General features: G+C 49.9%; 1 protein-coding gene across 1 annotated transcript in view; it reads right to left on the reverse strand.

The window, feature by feature from the left end:
• Positions 1–24,781, reverse strand: part of LOC131590678 (hydrocephalus-inducing protein-like) — a 57,931-nt gene extending 33,150 nt beyond the window's left edge. Inside the window, exons 1-17 of the mRNA XM_058860941.1 lie at positions 24,675–24,781; positions 22,053–22,152; positions 20,429–20,548; positions 18,522–18,656; positions 16,880–17,079; positions 15,697–15,821; positions 14,201–14,405; positions 12,369–12,561; positions 11,655–11,754; positions 10,271–10,389; positions 8,876–9,099; positions 6,902–6,969; positions 5,574–5,806; positions 4,655–4,764; positions 3,299–3,434; positions 2,684–2,848; positions 1,655–1,807 (exon numbers count right to left, since the gene is read on the reverse strand). Of these exons, the coding sequence (XP_058716924.1) occupies positions 1,655–1,807; positions 2,684–2,848; positions 3,299–3,434; positions 4,655–4,764; positions 5,574–5,806; positions 6,902–6,969; positions 8,876–9,099; positions 10,271–10,389; positions 11,655–11,754; positions 12,369–12,561; positions 14,201–14,405; positions 15,697–15,821; positions 16,880–17,079; positions 18,522–18,656; positions 20,429–20,548; positions 22,053–22,152; positions 24,675–24,781 (2,493 nt within the window). The remainder of the gene's footprint in view (positions 1–1,654; positions 1,808–2,683; positions 2,849–3,298; positions 3,435–4,654; positions 4,765–5,573; positions 5,807–6,901; positions 6,970–8,875; positions 9,100–10,270; positions 10,390–11,654; positions 11,755–12,368; positions 12,562–14,200; positions 14,406–15,696; positions 15,822–16,879; positions 17,080–18,521; positions 18,657–20,428; positions 20,549–22,052; positions 22,153–24,674) is intronic.
• Between the last annotated feature and the right edge of the window lie 116 nt (positions 24,782–24,897).

The following is a 24,897-nucleotide window of genomic DNA, read 5'->3' on the forward strand; positions in this document are numbered from 1 at the left end:
CTTTAACAGACTCACCTAATGAACCCAGTTCTGCCCAACCCAAGGGATGTTTATCCTCAGGAGAGTGTTCCTTCCCCACTCTTGCTCTGGAGTGTGTGCCAAGGAAAGCTGCTTTCTCTCTCTCCTGCCTTCTCACAAAGGCTTAAGGCCAGAGGAAGCCAGGACTGCTCAAATCCCACTCCAGAAACCACACAGCTGGAGGACACTGCTGAGATCCTGAAGAACATCACTGCAATACCAGTTGCAACCCCAACACCAAACTATTCTTGCCCAAGGGGCCATCAGTGCTTCTCAAGATCCCCTGAAGGACTGAAGCCCTCACTTCCCACTGACCATCAGCTGTAGAGAGGTGCCCCAGTGCCCTCTGCTTTGGAAAAGCCACCTCGAAATGGTTAGAGCAGAGCAGAAAAGCAAGAAGCAGAAAGGAAACTGGATGATGTGTGCTCTGTGCACATGGCCCACTCTTCCCAAGAACTCTTGTCATCTGCTTTCTCATGGACTGCATGGATTGGGCAAGAGAGCTGGAAGCTGCTCAGAGGAGGGAGGAAAGGTCTTGCACCAGCACAGCTGTACAGACACAGCTCTGCAGGCCCAGCCCTGCTACGAGCATGTGAAACCCATCATTTACATGCCAGGCCCACCCAGCCAAGGTGCACTGCTCCCTGCAAAGGCTGAAAGCAGAATTTCATTGTGGAGTTAGAGAAAGCTGTCCTGGAAAAACCCCTCACTTGAAGGTTGCATTTATCCCCCAGACAGCTGGAAAAGCAGCAAGTTCAAATTCACAGCCCTCCTCCTTGGCCCAGGAGGCTGTGGCTGGACTCTCCCACATGGCCTGATGCTTTATCCACAAACAAAAACAAGGCCATAGTATCAGGTTTGAAGCAGCTCCACAAGTTCAACACATCCAGCATGAAGAAAAACCAACCTCAAGCCCCTCCCAGATCTCCCCCTCCAGCAGACAACCCAGCCAGCCCCAGCCCCAGCCTACAAGCCCTTCCCGGCTGTGCCAGCCCTGCTCTCCCTGCCAGGGGAGCAGCCCCAGCTCCTTCTGCCCTGTGCAAGCTCCACATATTAAAACAGCCTTTCTCTGCAGCTGCTCCCCAAAGATGCTCTTCAACAGCACAAAGATCCCAGGCTGGGGGGGTGCACAACCCCCACACATCTTGGTGTGCACAGCCCAACTGGCTTGAGCCACAGGAGGTGTGACAATTGCAGCCTGAGGACAGAGCTCACACCCTGCTCTCCACTACAAACAGCAGTTTGGCACAAAGCAAATGGAGCTGGAACAGGGAAACCATAGGGAAATCCAGGCTTTCTGGGGAGCAAAGGACCACAGGTTTCTCTTGATCTCAGAGCTCCAAAAATGTGACACACACATCTAAAGACCTTCCATAAAGTTAAGGGAGGACCTGTCAACACAATCCAGACTCGTTTCTGCTCCAACATCTCTGCACCTGATTTCACCGAGGGCCCCAGCTAAAACCACTCCAGAGCCAGGTTCCTCTTGCCTCGCTCAGATGGAATATTGGAGTATCCTGCCACCTCTCACACCACATGGGCCAGATGGAAATCTTGCATATAAAAACCAGTCATAAAAAGTCATGGCTGCTACTTACCAGTCAATTCCCTGGAAAACAGCCCCACAGGTACTTACAATCTTTATCCTGAAGTCTACAGGGACAAGACCTTTGTTGAAGAGGGTAAGAGTTTGTGAGCTCGGCTGTAGCGGTGGGATCATGCCAAAGTCTATCTTCTTTGGAGCTCCATAGATTTCTGCCAGCTCTCCAGAGCTCAGGAGTTCTGCTCTCTGTTCCAGGAAGAAGCAGGAAAGAAAGATTTTTAAAAAAGCCAAAACAAACCACAACAGGGAAACCTAAAAAAGCTTAAACAGCTCAACTCTACTCAAGTTATTTATTATTTATTATTTAACCACACTCCAGCTGAAATGGTGGGCTTTTGGGGAAAAAAAATAAGAAAATAACATATTCACCTCCAAATTAAAAAGGATTAAGGTAAAAGAAACTTTCAAAATACAAATTATTGGCCCAAGGTAAAAGCTTTGCAAGAAATGTCTAGTTAAGACCAGGCTGACAGTTAAACAATTGCTTATTCTGGTAGGGAGAAACCCTCCTGCTTAAGGTAAGCAGCCTGATAGTTGAAAGCAACTGTTGTGTCAAACTTCAGGCTCCCTGGCACAGCCTGCACTGCCTGTCCTTCCTGCTGACTGATTTACATGCAGTGTCACAATGGACCAGGGTCAGATACTTGGTGCCATCCAGGGAATTTGCCATCATCACTTCAATGTGTTTTAATATAAGTTTAAATCCTTGCAACTACTCTTCAAATGCCAGCTTTCCTTTCTTTTACACAAAGCTCAATGTTCCCAGAAGTCTTCTGACATCATCTTTTGTGCTTAAAGAGATGACATTTGAAAACAGATATTTCCAAAGTTAATAGCATTTTAAAGATTAATTAACTAAAATTATCCTCAATTCCATCTTAGGAACTACATTCTGTGTGGACACTGAGATTACCACCTATAAGGCATAAGCACTTTATGCCACCAATCCCTTCTGTCCTTCTCCACAGCAGCCTGTGCCTGTTTTTCCCAGAAGAATCCCTGCACACTCTGCACCCTGCCAGGAGGAGTTGCACAAAGGCACACATCTCCCCTTGCACTCACCAGTGGGTTTCTTTCATCCCCAAACACGCCGATCAGAACATTGGTGCGATGATCGCCCAATGTTTGGACCTCGATTGTAACCGGAATCTCTGCAGTGCTGTGAGGCTGGACAATGCCACAGGGTTTGGGGCTGGAGTACAACACAGGAGAGTCCTCCTTGCGTTTCTAGAAGGGACAGAATCAAATGCAACTTCAGAGGGACCTCCAAATTCAACTTTAAACTCCTTAACATCCACTGCCACAGCAACTTACACACATTTTTCAAAATCCCCAGGACAAAGGTAAAAGGCCCAAGTAAGATACAAGAATTGCAGGCTTAGCATTCTCAGGGGGTCCTGCAAGGAGGCTGCCAGCACAGCTGTTGGTGTCTGGGGGTGCAGCAGCTTTTCACAACCCTCTAAGATCTCCCACCAGAAAAAACCCTGAAGACTAGAACATAAACTGTTTCCTCAGGAGGTTAAACTGCCTCCTAAAGTTTACATTCAGGTAGGATCCTGTTCTCAGCAGATCTGAATAAGACTGAATAGAAACCAGCAAGGTCTTATCCAAACCCTTTTTTCCCCTAATAATCTCCTCAATAATATTTGAGAGGAGGAAGTGGATGCAATGCCAAACCTGGGGAATAAGCCCGTAGCAGCCAGGAAGGTCAGTTTTATTGGTGATGATGAACTTCTTCTCGTATGGCTCCTTCAGGTGGCACTGATTGCAGCGCATGATTTGGGGGTACACTTGCAGCTCAGGAACCAGACATCTGGGCAAAGAGATGACCCCAAGGGAATCAGAGATACTGAGAGAACAGAGAACATTTACCCCCAAAGATAGATAACCCATTTGTCACTGTCAAACAGACATTTAACAGCCCTACAGTGATAAATTGCCTTCAAAGCCTTCCCCCTCAAACATGTCTTGTCAAGGAGGGGCAAACCCTGAGAGGCAGCACCCAGAGGCTGCCAAGTGCCCCAGGCAGAGCACTTTCTTTGTCCCACAGCTGCCTCAGCCTCTCCTTTACCCAAGAAGGCTTGCAAGGACTCCTGTAACAGTGTCGGTGATCCATGAGCTCTGGGGGAGCATTCCCAACAAGGATCAGTGCTCACTAAGGCTCAAGGAACACACGACTCCAGTGTCTCAGTGAAAATGACTCCCTTCTCTCCCACGGGGCTGTTGCCCTGCCTGAAAACTCAGCTGTTTGCCCCAGCTTTGGAGGGCATGGGACACCACCTGCCCTACAGAGTGGGTGATCACCCCCTCCCAGTTCCTACAGCTCCCTCGGTCCTTCACTCCACAGCTCCATGCACTGACTGTCCCCATTTGCACTTGCTTGACAAAACTGCAGCCCAGGCACTGACTGCATGGCCTGAGAGAGGGAGCAGCACCAGGGAACTGCATCCCTCTTGTCATGAAACTGGAAGGATGGAATTCTGCTGCAGCAAGAACAACTTTTGGTTTAAGTCTGAAAACATTAAAGCTCAAAATGGGAAGCAGAGGAAAGGAGAAAAACTAGAGCTGACTTGCCACATCAAGGGCTCTTTTCCCCTTGTAAGATCTTGCCCTCACCACTCTGGCTGTGAGCCACTTCCCCACTGTCACGTGCCCTCATGAACAGAACCAGACCCTGACTCTCAGCAGGCTGCTTGGTGTGCCCCAAACCAAAGCAGGGGGGTCTCAACCCAGCACAGCTCCATCTCTTGCAGGAAGAAGGAGAGCAGGTCCTCGGGAAATGTGTTCCAGCTCAAGCACCAAAAACCAGGCCAATAAATGATATCATTCCTGGTGCCTCTAGAAAAAGGCCCAGGACTGTGCTGGGCTGTGAGCAGGGCTGCTTTTCACCACAGGCTGCTTTCCAAGCACTGCTGTTCTCATGTCCAGCTGGTCACCACATGAGAACATGAAACAACACTTCTCCTTGGGAGCTGCAGCCAGCAAACCCTGTGCAAGGCAGTGTGCTGGGAGAGGCCAGGGAAGTGCAGGTACCTGGCTGTGATGATCAGTGATGCCACTTCCTTGCCAACACCCTCCAGGCCCACCAGGTCCACCAGCATTTTCCGGTAGTATTCCATCACCGTGTTGGAGCACAGGGTCACCTGGTGGAAGAGAAGAGCACTAAATTCTTCCTTATAAAAGCTCATTACCCACATGTGCTATTCTCCAGTTCTTCTTTCATGGTAAGGAAAGGGAGGATTTTTTAATTTCATTATTCTGCTGATCCATGTGTAGAGCACAGTCTCTGAGAGTAACAAAAGCCTTCTGGCAATCCCAGATTTATTAAACACACCTTGCTATTAGGGCATAGGTCAGCTAAATGAAAACATTAGGCTAAAGCTCTACACACCACTGTACTCAAATTAAGGGGCCAATTTTTCATCTGACTACAATGACACAAATGCAGATGAAATCTGCTGACTTGGACAGAATGAGTTCAGCTTTACAGTAGGAAGCTGAGGGCAAATGTGGCCCAGCAGGTGCTGGGCAGTTCATGGCTGCAGAGCTTTTTGTCTCTACTGGAGATCCCTGCAATGAACACAAATCATTCTGCTCCCCAGGAGAGGAGACATGAGACCAAGAAGAAAAGCAAACTGCTTTCTACAATGACATCTCTTATTCTGTCCTCATCCTTCCTCTGCCCACTTGCAGTCAAAGAAACTGCTCTCAAAAACACAAGAATGGCTCCAGTACTTTACCATATAGTATGTGATCTCAGCGTATGATTTTGGGAACAAAACAGTGCTGCTTCAGGAACATCCTGAGTAACCCAGCTAACAGAGGCCTCAGGCCAGTGCAGATCTCTCACTCACATGATCCTCAAAGCTGGCAGCAGAGCTAAAGCCCTCCCACACTCCAGTGAAGCTTTAGCCCTGGTGCTGAAGCGTGTGTGGCTGGACTCTTCCCATACCTCGATATCCTGGTGTCCCTGGGGGAGGATGGTCCCTTGGCTGGGATTCATTGTAAACTCCCTTGGCTCCACATAGAAATGAATTCCCTTCCTCCAGGATGGGTCACTGTCCTTGCATATCTGATCCAAGCTACTGACAGCAGGCTGCGTGCCATCGTCCGACATGCGGAGCTTGAATGTCACGGCCACCGGGGAGGTGTTAGTGAGGCGACAGGTCATGGTGCGGGGAAAGCCTGGGAAAAGGACACAAATATCCATTTAGGCACCAATTGTGTCATGATTCCTGGTGTGAATACCCTGGTAGGACGAAAGGGTGATTGGAGTTTAGCTCTTTATTATCTGAACTACAGCTCACCGAGAAGCTACATGAGGAATTAATCATCACTCAGTTCCCTCTGACACTGATTCCAAACTTCAAACTTGAAAATGCCCACTCTTAGCCCTGCTGAGCACTGGTAGTGTCTCTCTTTCTGATGGAGAAGAGCTCCTTCACCTGCCCCAAACCAGCACCAGTTATTTCTCCCTGATGACTGTGCACCCAGACCGAGCATTTACTCTGAAAATTCAAGCTGTAAAATTCCCTGTTAAGTCTGCCAACGCTCCCTCTGTTTGCAAGATGTATAAACAGTGAGTTGTCATTGAGAAGAAGCTACAGCAAAAGAAAGTGAGGATGGAATCAGGAGCTAGAACGTGATGCAAAGCACCCTAATGCAGTTTCTCTCTGCAGCATCCTTAAGGCATCTCTTGGTTTGGCCCAAACAGACTGAGCAGGTGACAGCTCAGAGCACATTCAGCTGGAGGCAAACCTGAGCCTTGCTTCGAGAGCAGTGATTAGGAACCATGTCCCACCTCACCTAACAAAGGGGGCCATCACACCCATGCTGCTCACTGTGATTGCTGCCTGCAAGGGTTTACCCCACTTTAGCTCTGAGATTTGCTTTCCATGCTGGAAAGGCAGAGATACAGCCACACATGGTGGGGATGTCCTGCAGAGCCCGGACACCAGCCACCACTGCTCTGCAGTGCACATCTGGCTTGGCTGGCCAGCTCTGTGGGGAGAAGACTTCTCCCAGGCCTGCTCACCAAGAGTCATTTGAACACAGATGGGGGGGAAAAAACAACTTTAGGCACAGCCCAGAGCTTCTATTCCTTGGTTCTGTTTGATCTTACAATGGCAAAATGCTACCTGAGGCACCAGCAGCCCTGGAGTTCACAGCCTGAAGAGGCTGCTGTGGCAGAACACGAGTGATGGATGTTTTTATGTTCAAGTGGTTCATTTTGGAACGCACAGGTCCCTCACGCTGTGCCCAAGCCCAGGGAACACTCACCAAAGGAGATGTCACCGAAGTGGAGCTCATGGAGGTCGAAGTGTAAAGCAGGTCCAGTGACACAGCCCCTGCGATGACGAGCACAGAGCAGGAGGAAATGCCTCGGTTAAAGGGACTCACAAAGCCTGTGGCAGCCGTGGCTCGGGGACATAAAGCCTGGTGCCAGGGGCACCGTGGGTTTCCAATCAACACAGCACCATGTGCTCAGCACAGTGTCCGTGTGGGCAGGAGGCACCTGAAGCCAAGTGGCCATCAGCCAACAGCCACTGGTGGGGATTTGTGCACAGGGCAGGCAGGAAAAGCCCCCAGGTGCTGGTGGTGCCATGAAGGACCCTGAACACACACCCAGACATGGCTCCATTGCCTCAGTTTCCCCATCTGTAATGTGATGGACATAAAAGTCCCCACAAACTTCTGTAACCAGCCTTTCCAGCCACGGGCTCCCTGCTTTGCTGCTTCTTAGCTCCAACTGGTGTTCCCATGGAGGAGCTTTCTCAGGAGATTTTGACCCACACAATCATTACAGACAGAGTTTAGAGACATGAAGCCAGAGAAGCCCCAAGCATCCTCTGAAAAGAGCAGCAACAGTTCTGCACAGTGGACAGATGAATCCTAGAGGAAAGGACCAGCCTGTCACCAGTGCAGCAGCCGGCACAGCCAAGGGCAATGGCTTAAACAACCAAACATGGGTGTCCTGAATCTACCACGCCACCTCACCTGTCCTTGAACCCAGCAGACAGGCTCCAAAAGTCACCAACATCCACTGAAATCAGCACTTGAAGCTGCACAACACTCACGAGTTTATTTTGTGCTTGACACCAATCAATGCCCACTCTGCTTTTTGGTTAAAAATCAAGGACCAGTGAACTGTGCCTTCTCTTGTGTTCCCAGGACTGCCACTGGCTCTGCTCTACACATCTCTACAAGAGACACCTGCCCTTGCCCAAGGAGAAAGCTGCTTATGCAATAATATCCCAGGACCAGTTTGGGGGGAGACAGAGGAGAATCAATTGATGGTGAAAGGTTCCCTCTTGATTTCCAAAATAAAAGAGCAGCACTTTTCCTCCAAAAACAAAGCCAGCATAATTGTTTCTCCACTACGGGCAGACCTACTCACCACTTTCCTCTTGCTAAGTCATAATTTTCTTATTCATTTTTTATCCATCTCCCTTATCTCACTGGTATAATCAAGTGTAGGTTGCATTCATTTCTTTACTGCCTTGATCCAGTGCCTCCCAACAGCAGCAGCCTAGCTCCAAAGCTCCAGAGCAGCCAGCATCAGCTTTCCTGCTTGCACGACATTATCCTACCAGCACATGGCTCAGGCTAGCAGGGACAAGCCCTCATGCTGCTGTGGAACTGAGGACTGAGCTCTGCCTCCCCCATTATCACCCCTTCTCCCTTTGCTGGGCCAGGATTATCTCTTGCAATGGCACCAGCCCATGGGATGATGCCCATGTCCTTGGCACATTCCTGCTGCACAGTTCCCTGTCTCCCAGCCCTTTCCTGGCTGTGGAAAGGAGGGACTGGAGCACTCTCTGCACAGGAGTTGGGAGCACAGCTTGTCCCCCACAGCATGGCCATGACAGGTGAGGTGAGGCTGCTGTTGCCCATTTGGGATGGATTATGAGCAGAAGTTTTTAAAAACACTGCTGCTGGTGCAGAATCACCCAGGCTGCCCCATCTCCAAAGCCCTGGGAGCTTTGCTGGGTGTTCAGCTGGGACAGCCCAGAGCAGCTACTGCCCAAAGCTGCTCCATCCCACTGCCTGCCATGGCCCAAGGCAGAGGGAGATCCCTGCAGGGAGGAGTCATTCCAGCCCCCGGGCACCCTACACTGGGGCAGTGCCAGGATCAGAGCAGAGATGAAGACCTCGGGAAACTCCTCTTTCCTCTGCTCGACCCCAAAATGAGGGAGGTGGGGGATGTGCCAGAGACAGCTACAGATGTGCCCAGCAAGCTCCCAGAGTCCTTACCAGACTGTCAGGGTCACAGGCGTAGGAGATGCAGCCACACGGAACTGGAATTGTTCCTCAAAGCTCCCCAGTACGGTGGCATTGAAGGAGATGTGAATCGTCCGGATCCCACCTGCTGCAATGACGCCCTCCTCGGGTGCAAACTTGAAGCAGCAGCCCACGTTTGTGGCTGAAGGGATATAGGTGAAAGGAGCATCTATAGCTCCTCGGTTCATCAGTTTCACCTGCAGCAGCAAGAAAGCGAAATGGAAATTCATGTGGAATCTTCCCTTCTTGTCAGTTATTTTCTAATGATGCAATTCCCAGCCAGAAAAGTCAGAAGATGCTTTGTGCTGCTGAAAGGCAGAAGTGAAAAAATACAACAGGACAAGTTCTGCCTTTGGGTTTTCATGCAAAGCAGCAGTAACTGCACATAACCAGAGTCACCCTGGGCTTATCCCATGGACACAGAGCAGTCCAGCTCTGGCCAGCATCACCAAGCTCATTCAGAGCTGGCCCTGAGAGCAATGTGGGGCAGCTGCATAGTCAATCAGCAGAGAGCTGCCACTGCCCCACTTAGCACAGCTCCAACAGGACCATCTACTCATTCACCTTTTCCCAAATCATGAGAACAACACATTGATAACGAGGCATCACCATCAAATATAGAGACAGCACCATCTTTTGGTAAAAAAACCCAATGTGTTTTTCCTTTCCACAGGCAAGCTTTTGAAAGAGTCTGGCATGATGCAGTGCCTTATTTTCTCCCTCTTTCAGTTGCTCTCTATTTTTTTTTGCAAACTTGACACTATTTTGAGAGGGAGGCAAATAGCTAGAAAGATCCTTAGCTTTATTCCCAGGAACACTTTTGTCTTTCTAGAGTCAGAGATGCACCAAAGCTGGAGTGTGGTGAGGGAGTGGTCAGCAAAGGAAAGAATCCCAAGCCCTTTGCAAGGGCCAGCAGTGAGCCAGGAGGCTGGATGGCTTTCCTGTGACTCCCAGGAATAAGCAGGAGACACTCAACTGAGAATTGTTTGCAAGGTACTGAAGCTCAACACAGCCAGTTTGTTCCAGCTGCTTCTGAACAGTCCAATGCAAAGGTGCCTTTGTGTCTGGTGCTGCCACAAAAGCCTCTGAATGTGCAGCTTTTTCACCCAGTCTGGGTTTCATATGCCAAGGGGTTGTTTTTCAGGAAGCTTCTCAGCTGATCCCCAAGGAAAGCTGCCAAAAATTGGCATTGCCAAGGGACTGGGGCTTCATGAACAGCAGACACACCTTTCTGACCCCACCAGATCTGACCACTACGTCCAGTATTCCCTGCCCACAACTGCCCATGTTGTCAGGAATTCCACAGATCCACCAGGCTTGCTGCTGCCTCAGGAGCCATCAGGATCCATCCCAACCCCTGCTGCTCACCTCATAGACGTGGGAGGTGTTGACAGAAATGTTCCCAAGTTTCAGCATTTGACGGCTGAATTCAACCACGGGTCCTTGGCCTTCCCCTCTGAGGTGCAGGGGCAGCCTGCTCCCACGGCCTGGGGAGAGATGCTCATTTCAGTACAATAATTCCCACTGTTACACTCTATTTTCCAGCCTGCCTGAATGCTAGCCCCTGACTCTGAGCTGGATAAAACCAGCTCCTGATACTGCAAGAGAAGATATGGACCCTTCTCTTCACTCAGGAGATATCCCTTGGGGCTGACTTCCAATTTCTAACCCATTCCTTGGGCTGGTTTCCAATTTTAGCCACCAGTTTGCCGAGTTTAAAACATCTCTGGTGTCCTGTAGTGACAGCCCAAGGAGTAATGGGTATCAATGCAAAGAAGGGAAATTTAGGTGAGCTATTAGGAAGAAATTTTTTACTGTGAGGGTGGTGAGACACTGGAGCAGGCTCCCCAGGGGAGTTGTGGAGGTTCCAGCCCTGAAAGTGTTCAAAGCCAGGCTGCTTGGGGCTTGGAGCTACCTGCTCTAGTGGGAGGTGTCCCTGCCCAGGGCAGGGGTCTTGGGACTGGACGATCTTTAAGGTCCATTCCATCCCTAACATACCATGATTCTATGGTTTCCTTCCCATGCACCTAGAGGAGCTTTCAAATCCATTCAGTGAAGGCACAAAGCTCATCAAGAGTTTGGCAATTGTACCTGGCAAATTGCTGGGCAGCAATTGCCAAACTACCTGGCCCAGTAGCACAAGACTTTGTTGCCAAAATCCTCAACTTCTGACACTCAGCATTGTGTTCTATCTGCACAGACTGAGAGCTGCAAGGTGCCAATTCCCACACAGGGAGAGAAGCAGGTGCTGGCCAAGGGTGGTCCCTCTACAAAGACCCTGGGCTCAGTGGGGCTCAGCCACCTCTGGTCTGGTGGTGTGTGGGCAGTGGGAGGTGATCCAGGCTCAGGGAGCACATTTCTAACTCAGCTCCTGCTGCCTGATGATGGAGCCATGCCAAATGGACCCATCCTGGAGGTCAGTGCTCTAGCGGGGCTTGGTGCTTGTTCTCTAGAGCTGTTCTGCTCTGCAGCTCTTTGACTCTGATTTTCCTTTGAAGAAATGCTGGCAAAGCCGTGCCATGAAAACTTCTCCCTGCACTGCCTGGGTTGTTCTGGGATCAGTAACCCAGACCCAGGATTCTGACCCTGGCCTTGCACAGGAGACTCCCTGGAAGCTGCAGGGGCAGTGGGATGTGCCAGCACTGCCCTGCTGCCCAGGGACTCTTCCCAGCAGTTCCAGGGGAGCCCAGAGGGCTCAGGCTTGCACCATGGCTTCAGTGGGGGTGAGAGAAGCAGGGGAAAGGAGCTGTACCTGAGATGTTGCAGTAGGCCACACTTCGATACTCTCGGGCCTTTAGGGGTTTAAAGGTCACCTTGATTTGGACTGAACTGTTTGGCTCGATCTCTCCCTCCTGAAACAGAAAGAGACAGCAAAACATTTCTCTTCAAACTTCCCATTTCTCCTTTACAACCACAGTCCTGTAAGCCTTTATTCAGAGCATCAATGATGAGTGAACAACACAAGGAGCCCAAGGAAACGCTCCAAACCCAGCTCAATACACCACTGGAAGCTCTTCATGTTCAGCTGATCAGCTCCCACTCTCCACAACATTCCCACTGCTCTGACACAAGCTGTTGGTCACATCATGCTGCTGTCAGCTGCAGAATGTAACTGCCTCTGTGCACTGGTGCACTTGACAAGAAGAGAACATGATCCCCTTCCTTGGAAATAAAAATCTTAGTTTAACCTGTTTGGAAAGAAAGCAGGGGTTGGGATTATTCTAGGGTTTACTCCAAGATGAGAAGGGATTTTGCACTGTGCAGACACCAGGCATTCATCACCTCTCACAATGCCAATCCTCAGAATCAGGGCTCTGGTTGATGGGAGAACGTGGGGGTTTGCTTGCATAAACAGAAGAGGAGAAGGAGGAAGGGGAAGGGGAAAAGGAAGAGTTCGAGAGTTAGAGTGTTAGAGTGTTAGAGTGTTAGTTAGAGGAAGAAAGTGAGGCTCTCAGCTATCACTTACCATTGGCTCAAGGGAAAAAGCATCACTGGAGAATAGCATGGGGTCTTCTTTCAGCTTCATCATCTTCTCCCGGACGCTGCTCTTCAGGATGGCGCGGCGATCTTCACAGGAACCCTTCTTCTTCGCTCTTCTTCTCTCTTCCGTCGTGTTGTCCACGCAGGCCTCTCTCGGTGATCGCAGCAGGTAACACTGCCTGCAGCCACAGGGACAGACAGAGCCAGCAGATGGCTCAATAAGCCCGATATTTGCAGAGAGAAGTGGAAGTGCAGGAGAGCAAAGCACTTGGGGAGGAGCAGCAGCAGCTCCCCAGCAAGGGCTGACCCCAAGCCATGGAGTCCCAGGTGGATCAGAGCATAACTTGTTCACTGGTACAACAGGTAGTTTTACTGCACACTTGCAAACACAGGAGAGGTTTAGAAAGCCAGCATCCCTTAAGAGAACCTCCGGCCTCAAAGCCTCTCCCAAAACTGAGGGAGAATCCAGCAGCCACCTCAGCTGGCTTTTCCTACCACTGAGATGCTCAGGGGAGGCAGATAAAGATCATGGAGCAGGACTTCCCTGGGAAGGGGAGATGAAGCTGGGTCACAGCTCTGTGGTACCAGCATCACTCTTTGTTTCTTCTGTTTGGGACCTGCCCTGTTCCCTGCTCTGCCCTCCTCAAGAGCATCCCAGAGCACTTCCAAAGGAAATGGATGAATTCAGGCACTGCATCCCTTCAATGGTATTCAAGGTTTTATATGCATGAAAACAGAGGCCCTGAGAAGGGAAGGAACTTTGTTGTGCAGGAGGGAGACAGTAAACTCCTGGAGAGACCTTTTCATGATCCAGAGCTTTTTAGGTCCCATCCCAGTGCATGGTAGTAGAATCCTGTAGTAGGATCCATCCTGACCCCCAGCACCTGCCCAGGTGCCCTGACAGAACAGTTATGAGGCCCTGGATCCAGAGGGTCAGGCAGATGACACTAAAGAAAAAATTCTGTCTGGAGAGTCTCCCCAGTTGCACTTTGTCAGACAGATGAAGAAAAGAAGAGTAGTGGTAGTGGGCAACTCCCTTCTAAGGGGAACTGAGGGCCTGTAGATCGACTGGATCCATTCCACAGGGAAGTCTGCTGCCTCCCTGGGGCCCAGGATATCACCAGGAGATTCCTTAATAACTGAATTAACTTCATCTGTCCACCACTGTCTGGGGTCCAGTGACTGTGAAATACCAGAGTTCTCAATATTCAGTGAAACAAGGAGGGGCATCAACAAAACTTCCACTCTGGACTTCTGGAGGGCAGACTTGGGCCTGTTCAAGAGACTGATATGGAGAGTACCTTGGGATAGAGCCCTTAAAAACAAACGTGTCCAGGAAGGATGGACATATTGCAAGAAAGAATTCTTGAAGGCACAGGAACAGACTGTCTCTGTGTGCTGAAAGATGAGCTGGCAGGGAAGACAGCCAGCCTGGATGGGAAAGGAGCTTTTGAACAAACTAAGGGGAAAAAAGAGGGTGTCTCACCTTTGGAAAGAGGGGCTGGCAACTCAGGAAATGTTTAAGGATGTTGCCAGGTCATGTAGGAAGAAGATTAGAGAAGCAAAGGCCCAATTAGAAGTTGAGGAAAGCTAGTCATTGCCATCAACCTTTCCTTCCCAAAATGCCATCCCTGGTTGGGGTATAAATGGAACTGGAATGTCAAGTGCTGAGCTCCTGAAGCCCAGGGACACACACCCTGATGCCAGGGATGGTTTACTTGGCCTGAGCCATTCAAAAGCACCAACACCCTCCTGAGGCCCTACGTTAGTTTTAGTCTTGGGCCATGTATCTCACTGAAATGCATCTTTCAAACCAACCTCCTCTTCTCTTCATTCTCATCTTCCTCACTAGGAAAAGTCTTCCACTGGAACTGGGCTCTGATGTTACTCCTGTTCTCGATGAACATGGTTGTGTGGCTTGACATGGTGATGAAAGTCTTCTTCAGCTCCACGGAATACGTCCTCAACCCGATGCTGACATCTACAGCTTCTCCCTGAAGGTTTGTGTGGATCATTTCTTCACCTGGAACAAAGCAAAGGGGAGCCTTTGCTCAGCTCAGTTGCTGATGAAAGCCCAAGGAACAGAGCAAACCACAGGTCACAGAAGAAAGGGTCACAGCTTTTAGCTGTATTTGCAGTTCTATGGGTCAGCACATTTATAACATCCTGACAGCTCTGTGTGTGCAGCGTGAGGGTGTCCTGGGCACCTCCTAAAACAGCTGATTTTGGAGTGTGTTTGTGGAGATTGGGCCCCAAGGTACAGTGAGGTTTGTCAGGTGTGCTCAGGTGACCCACTCAGATCACCAGGATTTCTGCATCCAAGTCCTTCAGGTGATGCTGAGGAGCCCTGTTCAGTCCTGGCTTGTCTGGGGTTTCCCCTGGGCATCCCATGAGATTCCTGTCTCTCCTGATCCCTTGGATGCCTTGTTGCTGACAAGCAAATACACCTGGGGGCATGTGAGCAGAAAAAGGAGGCCCAGAGGAACAAGTGAGGTGAAGCCCAGAGCAGGAGGGGACCCAGGTGAGGAAACACAACCAGCCTGGCTCTGCAATATGACAAACCACTACAAAATGAACACCATGAAAATCATCATCATCATCATCTCCCTGTCCAAACACACAGCCACATCAGTCTTGAAATATTTGATATTGTTCTGATCTCAAAAACCAAACTGGAGCATTTCAAATTGAATAAAAAAGGGACCAAGGAAAGATCAGTAAGTACAGAGCAGCTTCTACATGAAGACTGAATGGGATTCCTCAGTCTAGAAATCAAATGGGAGATAGATGTGAGAGGTTTGCAACAGCATGAATGGCCTGGGAAATGGGGACAAGGAAAAAATTGTCTTGATTTGTCACCAAAAAGTACTTGAGGATTTGAAAACGTTATTAGACAGAAACTATATATATGTGTAGAGGGCAACACAGTAAAAGGGTCTGTGACAAGCCAGTGGAGCAGCAGCCTATGGGACAGAGGTGTGCAAGAAATACACTGCATTGGAGAGAGTCTGATGGAGACCTCACACCTCACACACAGCACTGGCCAGAATAAAACAAAACTTCAGCCAGGCATAGCCACAAGGCAGTGGAGAATCAGGGCTCCTCCTTCCTCCACTCAGCAACTCTCAGCAAAACTCTTAGTCCTGTTAGAGGGGATCCACTTTATCAGCCCCCTAAACACCAACTGGTTCTCAGTTTTCCTTGGGGTAAAGCTGGAACAGGGGAGGCACATCTAGAGGGAATTGAGGAGGCTGGGACAACAGGGAGTGGTGGTGGAGAAGTGTCCTGTGCCCCGTGCAGTGCCCAGCACTCACCTGTGTTGTAGCACACTACCATGGACCCAAAATGGGCACCAGTGGTCAGTGGGTGAAATCCCACTGTCACCTGCACGCTGTCACCAGCACCCAGAGTTCCCATGGCCGGAACCACGGAGAAAGGACTGCAACACAAAGAGAGAGATCAGGACTCAGGGGACATCTGGGGATGATATTCCTTCTGCAGTGCAGGTCCCTTGGGCAAGCAGGGAGCAAAGAAACCACAGGCAACAGAAAAGAGACAAAACAGGATCAGAAACAGCTGCTGACCCACTTCTGAGGAGATACAGACCTCAGGAGATCCTGTGGGATAAAATGACCTCATCTCCCCCAAACCCTGCATCCAGCTCTCTGCAATGAGACCCAAGGATCCCACTGCCAGCAATCCCATCAGAGAATGGTTTGGGAAACCACTGAGAGGATTAAGAGCTGTCTGCATGCACAACTTGACACTGCCTCAGCAATTTCTCTTGTCCTGCTGCCTATCAACCTCATCTCAAGAGATGCAAATGTTAGGGCACTACCTGTCCTGTGAGATTACAGCCTAGGAATCAGACAGGGAGAAGGAACTTTTCCTTGAAGACCAAGAAATAATTACTGTTGAATTTGCAGCGTGGCTCTTTGGTTTATTTTTCCTTGAAAATATCCCGATTTAGCCTATAAAGGGCACATTTTATCAGCATTTCAATGAAAGCTGCTCTAAGAAAAGCAGCAATCAAAACTCTGCAAGAGTGTAAATGCAGATTAGAGCAATACAGAGACATGGAAACAAGACCCAAAGGGAGGATGCCATTTACAATCTGAAGGATCCAACCCCAGCTAAATGAAGCACCATTAGCAGGGCATCTCATGAGAGGAGCACTGGGCAGCCACGTGCCTGTGGCCTCCCAGAGAATGGGGCTATTTGGCTGACAGTGGTAACCATTTCAGAAGCTGCTTGTGCTCAGGAGGGTGCAAGCCAGCTCCTCACATGTTCCAGCACCCTCCAGGAAATGTGGGACAGAGAAAGCTCAAAGGCTGCATCCTGCTAAGAGCACTGAAAGCGAGAGCAGATGCCATCCATCCTGCTCACTTCCAGCCAGAGCTGCAGGGCACCCCTGATGCTCAGCTTCCTTTTGTTGCTCTTTCCCAAGCCTATTATCACCCAAAGGTGTTTTGCACAAGGACAGGGGAGCTGCCTCACCTCTGGGTGCTGATGTAGTAATGAGCCTCCAGGCTGCCAGTGTTGCGAAGCAGCAGAGTCCTCTTGGTGCTGCTCTTGACTGGACACTCCGAGAAGTTCAGCTGGTCTGGGATGTTCAGGATAGCTCGGGCAGCAATGGCCCGGATTGGCACAACTATCCTTTCTGTTTTGGTGATGCAGACAAGCTCATGGGAATAATCCTGCAGGAAAAGAAACTAGCTCAGCATAGGGCATTTAGTGCCATTCCCATGGCAGAAGAAAACAATGTCCTAGAACCCTTCAAGGGCATCTATTCTATTCTATTCTATTCTATTCTATTCTATTCTATTCTATTCTATTCTATTCTATTCTACCCCTAAATGAACACTAAGTTCTACCAATATTATTATTATTAAAGGCACCAGTGCACTTTGCAAAACATATCTCAGTGGCATTAAGCTCCCATGCCATTAGGGTCATACAGAGAACTGCCCTAGGCCACAACTTTTACTCTAAATTTTAATGATGTTAAATAATTTCCAAGTCCCTTCTAAGGAACATGGAGCTAGGGAACAACACAGGCCATTCCTCTTTAGGTTCCTGTATTCCTGCTGTTTGAGAATAGGACAAAGTGTTAAACTGACTCGAAGCAGCAAAAGGAAAGGAAGGTGAGAAAACAGCTGCACCCAAAAAGATCCTGCACCTCTGGTCTAGTGTAGAAACATCAGTTGGCTCACAACTCCCCTCTAACTTTGCCTCCCCAAGCAAGTCAGAAGAACAGTGTTAAGAGGTAGCAGGATGCTGTTGGATGTTGTTTGTTTCCCTTCCTCCCTTCCATGCCATGTGCTAAACCCTTCTGTATGAACAAACCTCCAGATCCCAGCACTGAGATCAGAGCTCCAGGGCCTCAGCACTGCTGCTCAAATCTCCCCACCAAAGCACGTTTGGCACGGAACGGGTGCCAGTTGACAGAGCAGCCACAGTGACAGGCATGAAGACAGAGCCACAGCAGTGTCACTGCCACAGGCTCTGGGCTCACAGCTCTGCCTGCAGGTTGTACCTGCCCTACACCAGCTCTTTCAGCAGGTGTCCAAGTCCCCTGCAGCTCACCAAGCTCCTGCTAAGGGCACCTAGAGCTCAGTGTGCCTGTGCCAGGCTGGGCTCACAGGCACAGCACAGCCTCTGCCCTGGCCTTGCAGCTGTACCTTGGTCACTTGTGCTGTGGGACAGCCCAGCTGCAAGGCTGGACAACAGAGGGGGCAGAAATCACCACTTTGCTCCAGCCCAGGGTGAGGCAGGGAAGCTGTTGCCAGTCAGGAAGGAGGAAAGCTCTCTGAGCTCTTCATTCCTCCAGTGTTTTCCATAATAATGAAACCCTTCCATTGTACCTAGAGATGGCCAAACATCTCTCAACAGCCCTCTGTCATTTTCATCCTGTTCCCTGTGCATCTTCCCTTGGGAATGCTCAGGAATGTGCAGGGAGGGAAGCAGGGCCTGTCAGGCCTGGCTGCAGCGCCTGGCAGCACGTGCCAAGCTGAGCCTGGCTGCAGGCTGCCTGCCCACAGCCTGGAGCCAAGCTCACAGCATGGAATGGGCTGTCCCAGAGTGCAGGGAAAACAGTGGCTTTGGAGATAATTGTGTGTTTTGGCTCCTCCAGTCTCACCTTGCTCTCGTTGGGGGTGAACTGAATGCGCACACGGGCAGTCGCACCTCGCGGCACAGCACGGTACGCCTCGTTGGGGCACACCAGCCTGAAACAAGGTGAGCTCTGCATGGAGACCTGCACCAGCTGAACACACTGCAGGGAAGACATGAAACAATGATTTTGCCACTTGTGGAAACAGGTGGAGAGGAGACCTGTCCGTGCCCTGGTGACATCCTTCCTTGATCCCTTTTCCAGAGCACTTTCAGCTGTGGAGGTACAGGCACATCATTCACAAGGGAGAACTTGAATCCCTTCTGTCTGGCTCATTTTGGCCAGGGGCAGTAGGGCAGTGCCCGGTGGGAAGGAAGGGCCCAGCAGGTCAGCACCAGCAGGATGGAGACAGAGCACCTGCACCAAGTCATCTGCATATTCAACAAGGCCAAAAAACCTGCTGGCTTCTGCCTGCACACAGCCATGCAGTGGTGTTCCAGACAGGGGATGTGCTACCTGAAAGCAAAGCAGCACATTATTTTGGGAGAAGGAAAAAATTCCCTTCTAGCAGATCAGGTTTGGCTAGGGCAGGTCTGGGGGTACAGTCAGGCAAACAGACCAGCAAGAGAGGAGACCAAACACTGTGGCCTCACTGGGAATAAAAGCAAACCTGAAAAGGCAAAGAAGGAACACAGCAAGACAATCCCTAAAACATGGAGATGGCAAAAGAGAATTTAAATGAGCAACTAAAGCAGCAAGGAAGAATCATAAAGCCATGACAGCAATCGCTTTGCCAAAAGTGATGGAAATACAGACAGGCTGTGCCTATTGACTGTGGGCTGCAAAGGCATTTTCTGCCTGGACAAACATGACCAGTGTTGACTCACATTCCAGCATTAAAGCAATCTTGGCTCCCCAGGGGCTCTTGCTGCCTGTGCAGGTGAGCTGGGCTGCTGGGCATTCCTGCCCTCAGCCAGCACGACAGGTTCTGCCCTCTGGGATACACAGACACAGCAAACATGCATTTTCTAGCACATAGATATCAACCCCCGAGCACCAAAATGCTCTCAAAAAGTCTAAACCAGATGATTTTGACCCTCCTGGCTCTTCCCACCAGTCCACGCTTGGCACAAGCCTCATTTGAGGAAATGTTTCCCTGACTGAAATTCAAATGGCTTCAATTTTCCTCTTTATAGTGGAACACAACTGCTGACATTTTTCAACTTTTTCCCCTCTCAACTCTCTTGGAAAACTGCAAAATAATCACAATTGCCTCAAGTGAAGGTGAAATCCTCCAGGAGCACATGGCTTTGGATGTGCTGTGGTTCTCCAAAGGGAAAGCAGAGCACCACGTTGATTTTGGAAAACGTGAGCAGAGCTGGATGAAGCTTAGCAGGAGCCTGAAGTGGCACCTAAAGGCCTCCCACTGCTTCTGCTGCATCAGTCTGACTCCAGGGCTGTTTCACAACACATTTCCTGCAGTACCAATGCCATTAGTGATAAGTGATTCCAGCAGAAAGTGGAGAAGACTCAGCCCATGAGCTTTGACTGTGAGCTGCACAAAGGGAGTCAAACAGGCTGAGAGAGGCAGAAATTCCTACCAGGAACCAAGATTAACCAAGGAGACACAGGATGTGGTATAGACCCAAGGCAAAGCATGAAAGCAGGCTAGAACTGTACAGCCCTCAACATTCCTATCAATCCAGAGCTTTCAAGAGAAAGCAAATCCTTTGGGATAGATACCATCAATGCATAGCCAAACTCAGGGGAGAATTCCCAGCACAGCAAGATTTCCACCATCCTGCAGAACAAAGGTGCTGAGACATTTTCTTCTGGATGTGCTGCAGCAGGTAACTTGCTTTGCTGTACACCATGGGAATTACACCACTCCCCTCTTCCAGCACGGCGTTAAAGCTCCAGGCCCCAGCACTTACCTTGCTCTCATTTGTGAGAGACAGTTCCATTTCAGAGACTTCATGAGCCACGAAGTTCTGAAACACCAGCTCTGGTGGGGAAACACGAAACAAGCTCTGTTTCGGGAGAACTGGCAACAACTGGAGAGACAAGAGAGAGCAGGGAGAGGTTCAGCTGCTGGGAGGAATGTTCATGAAGGAGACTCTTACTCTGATCCCCAGTGAAGTACAGACTCTGGGTGAGCACGTCTGCCCAGGCCACACTGGGGAAACAGTAGCTCAGCCACCTCTGCTCTGAGCTGCTCAAGAGCTGCTGGGCCACACAGAGCAGGGTATAAAAGAAGCCATATAAAAGGATATAGAGGGTATAAAAGAAGCCATATAAAAGGGCATAAAGGGTATAAAAAAAGCCGTTTTGGTGGAGGGTGTGTGTGTGCTCAGCTCTCAGGCAGGGAGATACCCAGCTCAGCTGAATTGTCACTAATGAACAGTTTTCTTTTGCTTCAACAACTTTGTCCCCTTTAATTGTATTTAAAAGTTAGTGTGTTCCTAACAGAGGTAAAGGCAAAAATAAAATAACACAGAAAATAGGAAAAAGACAAATGAGGTGAATACTGAATGAGGATAAGGGTCAGTTCTTTTCTCAGTAACTTGGGTAAGAGTAGAGTTAGTATCTCCTTTTTCCATGAGCTTTAAATGGGTGCTTTCTTGTAGTCTATTATTGCTATCTTATTTGATACCATTCTAGAGGCATGTCTGAAATGACACAACAGCAGCAAATGCTTCTGGAGCAGAGACACTGCTTTGAGAAAACTCTCCCCTGTTGTCTGCCTTCTCCAGCCACACTGCTGTCACTCCAGACACACCAGCAGCTCTCCTGTGGGACTGCACTGCTGAAGGGAGTGGCTGCAGCTCACTGTCCCTTAGTTGTGCCCTTCTTTGAGCTGTTCCTGACCTCCCTCTCCAGGGCAATCCTTCACCACTTTGTTACTGTCTCTTGCTGCCCATTTCCTGCTCAACACCCACCTCGGCCACCTACCACATCTGGATTGTGCAATATACCCAGCCAGTCCTGCAGGAAAAGCAGCTTTAAACACACCTCTAAGTAGGCACTGATCCAGAGAAAGCACATCCATTCCCCCCTGACCAGGGCGAGTCCCCTGTGCACCTGGCAGCCTGCAGAATCTCTCAGGCTCCCAACACATTGTTCCAACCCAAAGCATTAATGCAATTACTTTTGTTAAATCTGCAGTAATTCCTGCAGGTCCTTGGCCTTCAAAGGCCAGCACTGCCACTGTGGAGGGAATCCTATGACCCCAAGCATTTGATGGTGACCACAGCAAAGCAAGAGGTGGCTCTTTCAGCAGGAAAATGGAAAATGGCAAATTTGTGCCTTTGTGTCCCCAGCCTTCCCCCCATTGTTTCAGCAATGGCAGCTCCACTCCAGCAAACCCCAGCAGTTTCAGCAGAAGTTATTTGTGTTGGCTTGGTGCAGATCAGGACTCCAAGTCCACCACTACCAGCAGTTTGCAATGACAACAGCACCTGGACACTGAGGTATTTTGCTGGAGGTGAGCCTGTCACAAGCACACACCCTCTTCAAACTTTGCATCAGACAGAAAGGAAAAGAGCAGGAAAAGGCTACCTTCTGACCAGTCTCACTCGTGGGTAGAAATGGACCAATTCTGGGCAGACTACTCTCCCCAGCACTGGCCTCATTCCTGTTGAGCTTCTCTCTCGGGAATCTAGAGGGAAGCAGCTGAAAGGCAAAAAAAACCCAGCAAAAGCATCAGAGATGTGCTTGTTCAGAAAGGCTTTTCTTGAACAAGTGGCACTGGTGACTAATTGGTGATCACATCATCTAGGACAGTCCTGGAAGCTCTCCAAGTTACTTGTTGAAATACTTAGCATCAATAAATTAATAATAGAGCAGAATACACATACTTCAACCACATGGCTGTGTCCCTCAGCTTCCCCATGATTTGATGGGACACGTTTAGGGATTTCTGCTCTCTGGGCATTTGTTTCCTCTTTAGTTTCACTGGATTGAGGCAGTGATCTTTTCAGAGAGTGGGGAGGAGCTGTCAGAACTTCCTAATTCCATCCCTGCACAACACTCAAAGCTCACAGCGAGGAGATAGCGCTGCTGGGTGAGTCCAGGAGATGCAAGAAAGCAAAGTGGTACCAAGAGTGAGGTGCACAGGAAAGTGTCCAGGTTTTAGTTCTCTCTGTTAATTAGCATTTGCTTCCCCTGTCTGGGCTCCCACAGCCCTCCACAGAAGAAAACAGAGGGATCTCCTTGACAGAGCCTCAGCAGCAGGGCATCTTCAGTCAAGTGAGCTCCAGACAGCCAAGGGACCTTTGTGGCCCTGACTCCAGTGCTGTGTGCAGGGCTGGATCTGTGCCCCACGCAGGAGATGAGAGAGAACAGCTGCTCTGGAACCTCTGCTGCTGGCACCAGCCCTGTCTCTCCAGGCTTTGGGCAGAGCTGGAGCTGCCCAGGTGCTCAAGGGCAGGTTTGTGAGAGCAGCACAGGGGAGTGCCCAGCCTGACAGAAGGAATTGCTGTGACAAAGGGCAGGGAGAGAAGCGCCTGCTCAGGGCTCCAGCTGGACATTGGTTTCACCTGGCCCCGGTGGCACAGCCAGGGAAGACACTGGAGTGTCCCTGGAGCAACACACGGTGTTCCCAAGTGCACCAGGACAGCCCCCAGCAACAGGAGCACGGCACAGAGAGCTGGGGAGGACTCTGCAGCCTCACAGTGCTGCTGGACAACAGCAGGGGCAGGGAGAGGAGGGACACCAGGGCCATTTCCAGCCTTAACACAGCCCCAGAGGCTACTTACACTGAAAGACTTCAGTCTTGCCCTGAGCAAAAGCTCAGGAGGTGTCGTTGTCTTTTCTGGAAATCCAGAAGGCATCTTGAAAGGAGGAAGTCGCAGAAGATCAACAATGCCTCAAGAAAACTGCAAGGAGCAAGAATGGAACTCTGAAAATCCAGAATCCAATTCACAGCAGACTCAAGAGATATACTGGTGCTAAAAAATTTATAGTATTTAAAAGTAGCCAAGTGCTTGTTTGGTGTGAGTAGCCAGGATTGTTAGGCCTCTAGTTGAACTACATGGCTATGTTGTGCAATTCAAAAATGAATCACACTGAAACCTGGAGCTAAAATACTGAATACCATTAATAATAGTTAGAACAGACTGTAAAAGCTGTAGCTTTAATATTATTAGATTCAATATACTATTATTACTACTACTACTATTATTATTATTATTATTATTTTAAATATTGATATTATTTAAAAATAGCTAGAATGGACCTCTTTTTCTTTAGGCTAAACACCCCTTGCTCTCTCAGCTGCTCCTCACAGGATGTGTGAGAGACTGGAATGTTATGGCTCATGGCTTAAATCTTGTTCTAAAGGATTTTTTGCCCTGTGCCCACCAAAGCCCACCCTTCCCTGAAAATGCCTGCTGACTGGAACTTTGGACTGTGAGTTAAGCCACCTAAGGGAACTTGAGAGAAAATAAAGGTGGCACTATTGTCCTATCATCTCAGGTCTGGGCAGAAGTAATCAACACTGAGGGAGAAAAATGCATCCACACCAAAGCCAAAGGCAGCAGCTGTCCTGAGAATCAGCTCTGTCTGGCTTCAGGGTGGGGAAGTCACAGGCACAGACTCATCTGCTGAGGCCAGGTTTGCGCACAAACCTCCCATCAACAGAGGGGCAAGGAGGAAATTTTGTGGCTGTGCCACATCCCCAATGTAAGAGGCAGTGGACACCCATCCTCCCTCCCACAAACTGGCTCAGCTCTAAAACCTCCCCCCACAAGAAGGCCACATCCAGGGGACATTGCCATGAGGAGCAGCTGAGGGGGTGTCACAACCCAGCCAAGACCTGCAGCGAGCCCCCAGAGCCGTGCCTGAGGCCTTGGACCAGATGAGTGCAGGGGATGCAAAGTGACACAACAGATCTGAAAACCCACAACCCAATTCATGGCAGAGCTGTGACAAAACCCAAAAGTACAACTTTAGTCAATCTTTAACTTTTTTAAATTTTAAACAAAATTCGGGACTCCCTGTGAGACCAAAGCACCGCGAATTGGGGACTCCCTGGCAGAAAGCAAAGCACCGCGAACTCGGGACTCGCTGTGAGAGCAAAGCAGCAGGAATTGCCCCGCACAGCCCCATTCCCTGTGAACAATTCCCCTGGCGAATGGCCCAGTGGAGCCGTGTGCCCGTGGCCAGGCTGCGCACACCCACCGAGGATCGCGGTCTCCACGCAACTGAAGCTGGAACAGCAGCGCCGCGGGCGCTGCGGCCGCGGTTCCCAGGTAACCCCGAGCCCTGCCCGTGCCCCTGGCTTCCATCTCGGCCTCCGCTCGGGGCCTGTTCCGCCCTCCGAGCTCCCTCGGGCCCCGCCGGGAGCCGAAGGAATCCGCTGCGGGGCCCGGAACGAGCCGGGCACGTTTCTCGCTATGGCCAC

The sequence above is a fragment of the Poecile atricapillus genome, chromosome 34 (assembly GCF_030490865.1).
Source record: "Poecile atricapillus isolate bPoeAtr1 chromosome 34, bPoeAtr1.hap1, whole genome shotgun sequence".
NCBI lineage: Eukaryota > Metazoa > Chordata > Aves > Passeriformes > Paridae > Poecile > Poecile atricapillus.